The sequence below is a fragment of the Hemiscyllium ocellatum genome, chromosome 47 (assembly GCF_020745735.1).
Source record: "Hemiscyllium ocellatum isolate sHemOce1 chromosome 47, sHemOce1.pat.X.cur, whole genome shotgun sequence".
Taxonomy (NCBI): Eukaryota; Metazoa; Chordata; class Chondrichthyes; order Orectolobiformes; family Hemiscylliidae; genus Hemiscyllium; species Hemiscyllium ocellatum.
This window is the reverse complement of record NC_083447.1, coordinates 17580229-17591880: the sequence shown is the minus strand read 5'-3', so window position 1 is coordinate 17591880 and position 11652 is coordinate 17580229. Positions and strand designations below refer to the sequence as shown.

Below are 11652 nucleotides of genomic sequence, written 5' to 3'. Positions count from 1 at the left end.
TGGCCACTGGGTGATGGCTAGATTGGGGTATAAAGAGCTGTGTTGAACTTGTTGCAGCATTTTCCACAAAGACAAGTCAGGGAGGACGTTTTCCCCCATCATTCTCAGGTAGCAGCACCTGTCAGCAGTCCCAAAATATCTAATATAGGGGAGGTGATGGCCTAGTGGTATTGTCACTGGACTAGGAATCCTGAGACCAAGTTAAAATGACCTGAGGACCCAGGTTCGAATCCTGCACAGCAGCTGTTGGATTTAGGAGTCTAATGATGACCATGAATCCATTGCCAGGTTTCAGGGAAAAGCCTACCTGGTTCACAAATGTCCTTTAGGGAAGGAAACTGCCATCTTTTTCCGCTTTAATGTAACTCCAGACCTGCAACAATATGCCTGACTATTAACTGCTGTCTGGGCAATTAGGGGTGGGCAATAAATGCTGGCCCAGCCACTGATTACCCTCATCTCATGAGTGAATATTTTTTAAAAAAAACCTGCTTGGGAAAAAAGAAGTGGCTTTCTATCCATCTCCTCATGACCTCAGGGTTTACAGGCAATCAGAGGTCACTTTTGCAATGTGGGAAATACAGCAGTCAACTGCCCACAGTAAATTCTGACAAACAGCTTAAGGACTTAACAAAAAAGGAGGCCACTGGCTCTTCCAACCTGTGCTCACCCCACCAACGTCCATGTTTGAACCAAGGCTGTAATGAGGTCAGGAGCTGAACCCAAACTGGGCATCACTGAGCAGGTTATTGCTGAGCAGGTGTTGCTGAATAGCACTGTCCAACACATTACTGATGATCGAGAGTAGACTGATGGGGTGATAATGGGCCAGGTTGGATTTGTCCTGCTTTTCGTGTACGGGACATACCTGGGCAATTTTCCACATTAGATTAGATTAGATTCCCTACAATGTGGAAACAAGTCCACACCAACCCTCCAAAGAGTAACCCACCCAGACCCATTTCCTGACATTTACCCTGACTCATGCACCTAACACTATGAGCAATTGAGCATGGCCAATTCACCTGACCTGCACATCTTTGGATTGTGGGAGGAAACCCACACAGACACAGGGAGAATGTGAAACTCCACACAGACAGTCGCCCACGGCTGGAATTGAACCTGGGTCCGTGGCCCTGTGAGGCAGCAGTGCTAACCACTGAGTCACCGTGCAGCACATTGTCAGGAGATAATATTGTAATTATGCTAGAACCACTTGGCTAGAGAAGCAGCAAGGTCTGGAGCACAAGTCTTCAGTACTATTGCCAGAATGTTGTCTGAGCCCACAGTCTTTGTAGCATTCAATGCCTCCAACCATTTTCCAGATGGACCAATGGGCTGAGAAGTGGAAGATGGAGTTTAATTCACATAAATGCGAGGTGCTGCATTTTGGGAAAACAAATCTTAGCAGGACTTATACACTTAATGGTAAGGTCCTAGGGAGTGTTGATGAACAAAGAGACCTTAGAGTGCAGGTTCATAGCTCCTTGAAAGTGGAGTCGCAGGTAGATAGTGAAGAAGCCATTTGGTATGCTTTCCTTTATTGGTCAGAGTATTGAGTACAGGAGTTGGGTGGTCATGTTGCAGCATTGTACAGGACATTGGTTAGGCCACTGTTGGAATATTGTGTGCAATTCTGGCCTCCTTCCTATAGGAAAGATGTTGTGAAACTTGAAAAGGTTCAGAAAAGATTTACAAGGATGTTGCCAGCGTTGGAGGATTTGAGCTATAGGGAGAGGCTAAACAGGCTGGGGCTGTTTCCCCTGGAGCGTCAGAGGCTGAGGGGTGACTTTATAGAGGTTTACAAAATTATGAGGGGCATGGATAGGATAAATAGATAAAGTCTTTTCCCTGGGGTTGTGGAGTCCAGAACTAGAGGACATAGGTTTAGGGTGAGAGGGGAAAGGTATAAAAGAGGGGCAACTAAAGGGTAACCTTTTCACACAGAGACTGGTACGTGTATGGAATGAGCTGCCAGAAGATGTGGTGGAGGCTGATACAATTGCAACATTTAAGAGGCATTTGAATGGGTATATGAATAGGATGGGTTTGGAGGGATATGGGCTGGGTACTGGCAGGTGGAACTAGATTGGGTTGGGATATCTGGTCGGCATGGACGGATTGGACTGAAGGGTCTGTTTCCATGCTGTACATCTCTATGAATCTATTTCTTGATATCACATGGAGTGAATCAAATTGACTAAAGATTGGCATCTGTCATGCTAGTGACCTTCAGAGGAGGCTGAGGTGGCTTGTCCACTTGCCACTTCTTGCTGAAGACTGCCTTCCTACGTCATTTTGCTCTTCTCTGGGGCAGTCTACAAACTCACTTGAGGCCAGACCCCTTTCCAGGAAAGTGCCTTGGTTTCACACTCACAGTCCAAAGACGTACAAGTTGGGTAGATTCACTATGGAAAGTGCAGCGCCACAGGACTAGGGCAAAGGGCTGGTGTGGGGTGCTCTTCAGAGGGTTGGGATGGACTTATTGGGCTGAATGGTCTGTTTCCACACGAGAGGTATTCTGTATAGGTGCATAATAGATCGACACTCTGTCAGAAACATAAGACAGAGAGACACACAGACACACATGCACAGAGATGAACAGGCTCATACAATAAATTTAGAAGTCACGGGAGTCTCTCATACACAGATACACAACGAAGACACATACTCGAAACTTGGAGATATAGAAACAGAGACAAAATAGTGAGAATATTACATGTATGACTGACTACATGATCACATCATATTCAAAAATTAGGGGAAGTGAGTCAAATGTTGACATAACTTGTTTACAAATTTTTGTTGAAATAACTCATGAAGTTACTGCACATGGCTATCAAGAGGCAATAAAACCTTATTTACAGATAGACACAGAGATAAAAAGTCATAGAAAAAAACTGTTGGAACAGCTCAAATTATCACAGGAAGAGAGTAAAGGTCAAGGGCAGTAACTGATACCACATTTTTAGATCAGGAATCAATGAAGACAGTCAATCCGTATAATATTTTGCAAATTCCACTTTGGAAATCGAACCAGTCAGACTCAAGATTGGAATACAGACAGACTCTGACCTCACACCTTTAATGCATTGTCTGAGCTGAGATGTCACCTATTTTAAAAATAAAACCTGACGTTATCTTGAGAATGTGACTGAAAAGAAGCTCTGAGATTTACATATTGATGAACTGAAACCTGTAACTCATTCTAAAAGTTGAAAGATTTAACAATCCAGATTTGTTAAACAAATTATTTGACTTGGATAATACTATTCTTTTGCTATAAATTCTGTGTCTTATGATCCTGTTTCACAGCCACCTTGATGAAGGAGCAGCACTCTGAAAGCTAATGCTTCCAAATAAATCTGTTGGTGTGTGATTTTTAACTTTGTCTACCTCAAATTATTCACCCCCCCCCCCCAGTGCTAGAATGGAAATACTTTAGTGGAAATAGTTTACTGCATACACCCTATCGTTTCCTGTTAATAACTTGAAGGCTTCGACCGGATCGCTTCTTTAAGAATCACACAAAGACCTGCAGCTCTCCCTGAGGCTGCAGTCTGCCTCTCAAACCCCGATTCCTTCCCAGGAAAGAGAACCCAACCCCAGGCCGGCTCCGCCCCGGGCTGACTCATCGCGGTCAGTTCCCGGCTCCGTGCGTCAGCCCGGGCAAGGGATAAAAGAGAGAGGGCGGACCAGGGAAGCTCCAGTACAGCGGCTCTCGGAGCTAGCAGCACTGACTGCGGGATTAATCATGAGTGGCTTGAAAGATTTATGCGACTTGGTGTCCGGGGTAAGTCTGGGCAAAAGGAGAGCTCTCGGATTCTGTTTGATGCACAGCAAGATCCCACACGGAACAATAATTACTTTTATTTTTAAGTGTAATAATATTTTAGGGGCGGGTGCTGTCAATCGAGGACGGTGTGACGGGGAGTTAGTTAGAGAGAGCGCGCTCCTGGGTTTATTGAGGGAGGGTCTCATTGTGCCCAGAGACGGACAGGGGGCAAGGGGGCACACTCCTCGGACTCCCCAGATGGGATCCACACTCCCAACTTTGCGGGTTGAGGAGAGGCGGAGGGAGAGAGAGTCCCGGGGGAAAAGAGATGGAGGAGTGGGGCAATAGTGAAGGTCTGTCATATACAGGAATCCGGGGCTGGGTTGAGGGAGACTTGGAGGGGAAAGAAGAGGTGAGGGAAGATCAGGGATCTGGAGGGTTAATGAGTGGGAGCGGGGGGGGGGGGGTAACTGGGCAGTGGGATCTCTAGGGGTTGGGGGGCGATCTTGGAAAAAGGGTGACGAAGGGATAGAGTAGGATTAGGGGCCAAGGGGAGGGGGAATCTGAAGTTTGGATTGGATTTCCTTTAGAGGTGAGGTGGTATCTGCGGGGCTGAGTGTGAGGTTTGGATTTCTTTTGGGTGAGATATCTTGGGGTGGGGGGATCTGAGGGGCTGAGTGTGAGGTTTGGATTACCTTTGGGGATGGGGGATCTGGTTGAGGGTGAGATTTGGATTACTTTTGGCGGGGGGGGGGGATCAGATTGAAGGTGAGGTTTGGTTTAGCTTTGTGTGAGGATCTGATGGTTGAGGGTAAGATTTTGATTACCTGTGTGGAGATCTGAGGAGGGAATCATCTGGTTGAGAGTGAGATTTTGATTACCTTTTTGGAGGGGGGTGGGATCAGGTCGAAGGTGAGATTTGGATTATCTGTGGTGTGGGGATCTGGTGGTTGAGGGTGAGATTTAGAGTAGCTTTTGGAGGGGGGGTAAATGTGGTTGAGGGTGAGATTTGGATTACTTTTGGGTGAGATATCTTGGTGGGGGGAGCAAGAGGGGGATCTGAGGGGCTGAGTGTGAGGTTTGGATTACCTTTGGGGATGGGGGATCTGGTTGAGGGTGAGATTTGGATTACTTTTGGCTGGGGATCTGAGGGGGGGGGGAAATCAGATTGAAGGTGAGGTTTGGATTAGTTATGTGTGAGGATCTGATGGTTGAGGGTAAGATTTTGATTACCTGTGTGGAGATCTGAGGAGGGAATCATCTGGTTGAGGGTGAGATTTGGATTAGCTTTTGGAGGGGGGGGGGTGGGATGGTGGTTGAGGGTGAGATTTTGATTACCTTTTTGGAGGGGGGTGGGATCAGGTCGAAGGTGAGATTTGGATTATCTGTGGTGTGGGGATCTGGTGGTTGAGGGTGAGATTTAGAGTAGCTTTTGGGGGGGGGTAAATGTGGTTGAGGGTGAGATTTGGATTACTTTTGGGTGAGATATCTTGGGGTGGGGGGAGCAAGAGGGGGATCTGAGGGGCTGTGTGAAGTTTGGATTACCTTTGGGGATGGGGGATCTGGTTGAGGGTGAGATTTGGATTACTTTTGGGTGAGATATCTTGGGGTGGGGGGATCTGAGGGGGTGGGGAGGGGTGTTATTGTCCTGCTCCATGACCCTCTATCCCTCACCCTCTCTCTCTCTCTCTGTGTCTCTCCCTCCCACAGTTGAGCTTCTTGCACACGGACACTCCGAGCTCCCTGCAGCCGCCTGCCCCGGACCGCAGGGCGGTGAGACCCCCGGCCGGCTTCCGCCGTCACTCCACGGGCCCGGTGCTGCCGGCGGGGGCTCCGTGCTGGGCCGAGGATCCTCGGCACCGCCGCCGCCACCGAGTGCCGCCGGGCCTGAGCCGCTGCCTGAGCCACGGCGACTCGCTGGAGGAGGAGCAGGAGGAGGCCCCGCGGGGCCTGGCCGGGCCTGGGCCTGGAGTACAGCAGCCGAGCGCCCGCTACAAGACGGAGCTGTGCCGGCCTTTCCAGGAGAGCGGCCTGTGCCGGTACGGGGACAAGTGTCAGTTCGCCCACGGCCTCGGGGAGCTGCGGATCGTCAGCCGCCACCCCAAGTACAAGACCGAGCTGTGCCGGACCTTCCACTCGAGCGGCTTCTGCCCGTACGGCTCCCGCTGTCACTTCATCCACCACCCGGCCGAGGAGAGGCCTAGCCGGCCCCGCCTCCAGCAGAGCACCAGCTTCTCCGGCTTCCCCACCACCACCACCACCTCCTCCACCTCCCCGGGGCCTGAGCTGCCGGACTGGGACTCCCTCCGGGCGGCTGTCAGCCACGAGTTCGCCCGGGTCATGGGGCTGAGCTGCTGCTGCAGCAGCCGGGCCGGGGCCTGCCCCAAGGCCTGGGCCTCTACCTCCTCCACCTCCCAGCACCGCTCCCCGGAGCTCACCCTCACCCTCACCCCCGGCTCCGGCTCCTTCCGCAGCCCCTACCCCGACTCCCTGAGCGACAACGAGGAGTTCAGCAGCAGCGGCGGCAGCAGCGGCTCCGAGTCCCCGGTCTTCGACCACCAGGCCCGGCGCCTCCCGATCTTCAGCAGGATCTCGGTGTCTGAGGATTGAGGAGAAGGGGAGACAGAGCTGACCCAGGCACAGGCCGGGGTTCACACTGAGGGAGAAGGCAATACCCCACCCACACTCACCCTCTGCCCCACAACCCCCTCACCCTCTGCCCCACAACCCCCTCACCCTCTGCCCCACAACCCCCTCACCTTCCCCTTCTCACTCCTCTTTCTCTACCCCTCTCCCCCACTGTCTCCTCTTTCCCCATCTTTTCTCCCCCTCTTTCCTCTTTTCCCCCTTCTCTCCCCTTTCCTCTCCCTTTTCCCCCATCCTTCTCCTTTCCTTTTCCTTCTCCTTTCCTCCTCCTTTCCTTTCCTCTCCCTTCCCTTCCCTTCCCTTCCCCCCCTTCATTCTCTCCTTCCCCTTTCCCCCTCTCTCCTACCCCCTTCTTTCCCTCTTACCATCCCTCTTTTCCCCCCCCCTTCATTCCTCCCTCCTCTCTCTCTCTCTCCTTTCCCCACCCCACTTTTTTCTTTTTTTTCACCCTGCTCCCTTCCTCACCCCCATACCTCTTTCCCCCCCCGCCCCTCTCCTGTTCAAAACAAAAACCCCAATCTCTGGTTTGATGTGAAGTCTTCAACCCTGTGGGACTGCCAGGACACTTGCCTGGAGAGTGGGAAACCCTGACTTGACTTTCTGGCTGCGAAAGAATGTATAATTCTGCAGGTGGAGCAAAACTGTGAACCAATTCTCCATAGAAAAATGCACAGATTTCGAATTGTCTTGCAGTGACTGATCTGTCAGGGAACATGTTTGTTTTCAAACACCCTCTTTACAAAAAAGAACTTTTTAAATCTACCTGTAACAAGTATTTTTTACAATTTCTAAAGCTGTTTACTGCACAATATATAGATTTTATTTAATTATTTATTACCCAGATTATTGGAATGTTTGTATATTTAATGATATAGCAATATATTTTATTATAATTTATCTTTTTAAACCAAATAAACATCAAGTTCTAACCTTGTTTCTGTTTGATGCTATCTGATGCCTTTTATGATAACTAGTCTCACTTGAAATAAAAAGGGAATTCCGAATTCTGATGGCTCTAGTTTGCAACTGTCCATAGTGACAATTGTACTTCGCTGAGTCCAGTAAACCCTTCAAACTCTTACGTCTTGCAATGAGTTTAGTGTGGCGTAGTGCAGGGTACCTGTAAACATTCACAATCCAACTGTGTTAACAAACACCATATTTTAAAAACCAGAAGTATTGAATGACATAAATCAAACAAAGTTGCTGGAAAAGCTCAGCAGGCCTGACAGCATCTGTGAAGACAAATCAGTTATGTTTTGGGTCTGGTGTCCCTTCTCCTGAAGGGTCATCAGATGTGAAACAGTAACAATGCTCTGTTAACATTTTACAAGATTTGTGAGTTATTAACTCACTTGTACTTTAGAGCTGAAAATGTGTTGCTGGAAAAGCGCAGCAGGTCAGCAGCATCCAAGGAGCAGGAGGATCAACGTTTCGGGCATGAGCCCTTCTTCAGCATCCTGAATAAGGGCTCATGCCTGAAATGTTGATTTTTTTTTTTCTCCTGCTCCTTGGATGCTGCCTGACCTGCTGCTCTTTTCCAGTAACACATTTTCAGCTCTGATCTCCAGCATCTGCAGTCCTCACTTTCTCCTCACTTGTACTTTTTAGGTGGGGAAATGAAGTAACTATCGGAATAACTTGCTGAGACTGTTTCATAGAGTCATAGAATGGAAACAGACCCATTGGTTTAACCAGTCCGCACTGACCATGTTCCCAAATTAAACTAGTCCTTTCTGCACTTGGCCCATATCCTCCAAACACTTCTTATTTATGTATTTATCTGAATGACTTTTAAATGTTGTAATTGTATACTTGTCCACAATTTCCTCTGGCAGTTCATTCTACAAGCAAACCACTCTGTAAAAAGAATTGCTCCTCATGTCTTTTAAATGTTTGTCCTCACCTGAAAAATATGGCCCCTAGTATTGAAACTCCAGGGAAAACATCCTTGTCATTCACCTTATCTATACCCCTCCTGATTTTATAAACCTTTAAGGTTACCCCTCAATCTCCTATGGTCGGGTGGGGGGGAGGGCAATGCCCCAGCCTCTCTGTAACTTTTAAACCCTTTCTTCCCAGCAATATCCTGGTAAATCTCTTTATGAACCCCTTAGCTTAATACTATGCTTCTTCTAACTCGGAGACCAGAAAAGGAGACTGTGCTCTGGAAAAGGCCTCACCAATGGCCTGTATAACCTCAACATGATATCCCAACTCCTATCCTCTGAGGTCTGAGCAATGAAGGCAAGCGTGCTAAATGCCTTCTTAACCACCCTGATGAAGTGCTTTTGCCCGAAACGTCGATTTCGCTGCTCGTTGGATGCTGCCTGAACTGCTGTGCTCTTCCAGCACCACTGATACAGATTCTTAACCACCCTGTCTACATGTGACACAAATGCCAGAGAATTATGCACCCTAACCTCTAAGTCTGTCTGTTCTACAACACTACCCAAAGCCCTACTTTTCATTGTATAAGTCTTGTCCTTGTTTGTTTTGCCAAAATACAACACCTTACATTTATCCAAATTTACTCCGCCTTGAACTAATTGATCAAGATGTGTTTGCAATCTTAGATATGCTTTCTTCACTAGCCATCATACTTCACTGTGTTACGTGGCTTAAACTTTTCTGATTTCTGTCTCACTATATGCTCCCTTCCCCTCCCCAGTCTCTCTAATGACTCTTTCTAATGTGTAGCTCTCTTCCCATTCCTTCTAGATTCTTCCTTGTTCCCTGTGAACTGTATGTGTAATACAGTTCAGGCACCTGGTGTTCTACTGTTGTCTGGCTAGGAGTCTGATGCTAGAAGTGGGCAAATTAAAGTGGGCTGAGGTCAGTGGAGAAATTGACTGAGATTTGTGTGGGAGCTGTGTGAATCCTATTGCATACCTCAGTCTCACTGGTGCTTGAGCGATTATATATTAGCAGCAGCTAAGTAAAGCTGACATTGAGAGCACACGTGTTTCAAATGTTCTCTTCATTTTGCAACCAAATGTTTGTACCCTGCTATTGCTTCTATTTGATTCAACTGTGAAGGTCCGATGTAAATTGGAGGAAGAGAAATGAGTCAGTTCATTCCAGGCACATTACTGTGTTCTGCTAGTCTGGTAAATATGTTTTCAGTTAATATTACTCTGTAATTGTGCAAAAATAGCCAGTGATTTATTTTCACCTCCCCCCCCATACCCATGCCCCCAAGCCCGACCCCAAAATATCTGGAGAGGGTAATTGAATTCTTGTGTGCGTGAACAACTCAATGTTAACTCTTGCCTCTCTCAGCAGACCCTACTAAGTTTTAACAGCACTTTCCATTTTTATATTCTAATTTCCACCACCCACAGCATTTTATTTCTGTTCACAGACTATTCCCAGCCCACATGGGCCCCTTCATTCTGGCTGAATACAATCATCCCACCTTGTTTCCTTTCACGAGAGGCGTCAATTCTTGTTCCTGATTGTGAGCCTTCGGGACACGTGTGGGATATTATTTTCACGCAACTACATAGTGTATGGGGAGACAGTACCAGTGCCACTCAACTAATGATCTAGAGGTCCAGGCTAACGCTAACAGTTCAAATACCACTTTGGCAGTCAGTGGAGACTAATTTATTTTTAAAAATCTGTAAGGAGAGCATGTTTCCATCATGGTGATTGGTATGATTGATTGATTGTCATGAAGATCGATCTGGTTCACTAGTTTAAGTCCAGACCCACAGGATATGACTGACTAATTCTTAGCTGCCCCCTGAAATAGCCCAGCTGAACACTCAGTTCACTGGCAGTCAGGGACAGGCAAGGAATACTGGCCTTGCCAGCAATGTAGACATCCCATGAAAGATCAGTAAAACAGTGACTCACATTTATGGCACTCAGTCTGAGCATAAAGCTCATTGACAGCAAATTGTCAGAGGAACAGCAGCTGCTATTGAGACAACACTGAGAGCGATTCAGTGCTGGGGAACAGAGAGTCTGCTGTAGAATGGTCAGTGAGAAAGTCGCAGATACCAAGGTCAGCAACATTGATAAAACAGGAGACCAAAACAAAGGGAATAACAGAATTTAGTTACACAAAGTGGGTGTAACATTAAAAGGGTCTCTCACACACACACACATGCACTGACTCTCATTGCGTGTGGGGTCCTCCACATGCACTGACTCTCAATAGGGTACGGGTCTCACACACACACTGACTCTCATTGGGGTATTGGTCACTCACTCACACGCACACAAACACACACACACACACTGACTCTCACTGGGGTACTGGGCTCTCACACACACACAAACTGACTCTCACTGGGGTATTGGTCACACCCACCCACCCACACACACACACACACACAGACTCTCACTGGGGTACAGGTCGTACAGTCATACAGTATGAAAATAGACCCTTCAGTCCAACTAATCCTCATCAACCATGTTCCCAAACTAAACTAGTCCCACTTGTCTATGTTTGGCCCTTATCCTTCCAAACCTTTCCTATTCATGTACATATCCAAATGTCATTTAAATGTTGTAATTGTACCTGCATCCACCACTTCCTCTGGCAGTTCATTCCATACATGAACCACTCTCTGTGAAAAAAGTTGCCCCTTATGTCCTTTTTAAAACTTTCCACCCTCACCTTAAAAATATTCCCCCTAGTTTTGAATTCCCTCCCTCGGGAAAAGAACCTCGTTATTTACCTTAGCTATGCCCTCATGATTTTGTAAACCAGTATAGGGTTACCCCTCAACCTCCTATGTTCCAGTGAAAGAAGTCCCAGCCTACATTAATAACCTAAACCCTCTGGTGCTGGTAAAGTTCTGGTAAATCTTTTCTGAACCCTCTCCAGTTTAATAATATCCTTCCTATATCAGGGCGACCAGAACTGGGCACACTATTCCAGAAAAGACCTCACCAATGTCCAACATGACCTCAGCATGATATCCCAACTCCTATATCCAACTGCTGGCTAGGCCAGCCATTATTGCCCATCCATAATTGCCCAGTGGGCAGTTACGAGTCAATCAAATCACTGGACCCCATACTCCAGTGTGCGTCTGAAGTCACATGTGGGCCAGACCAGGTAAGGATGGTAGATTTTTTTCCCTGATTCCCTTTTGTCTGCCTTCTCCCCATTACCCTTGATCTCCTTACCAATGAAGAACAATTTGGGCGGCATGGTGGCACAGTGGTTAGCACTGCTGCCTCACAGCACCAGGAACCTGGGTTCAATTCCCAAC

The 11652-nt window shown here is 47.6% G+C and overlaps 1 protein-coding gene across 1 annotated transcript; it reads left to right on the top strand.

Moving 5' to 3' along the window:
- The first annotated feature begins 3520 nt into the window (after positions 1-3520).
- On the top strand, positions 3521-7350 carry LOC132836589 (mRNA decay activator protein ZFP36L1-like). The gene is made up of 2 exons (XM_060855968.1): positions 3521-3793; positions 5486-7350. Exons 1-2 carry the CDS (start codon positions 3755-3757, stop codon positions 6383-6385), a joined length of 939 nt encoding a protein of 312 aa, XP_060711951.1. The 5' UTR covers positions 3521-3754; the 3' UTR covers positions 6386-7350.
- The last annotated feature ends 4302 nt before the right edge of the window (positions 7351-11652 follow it).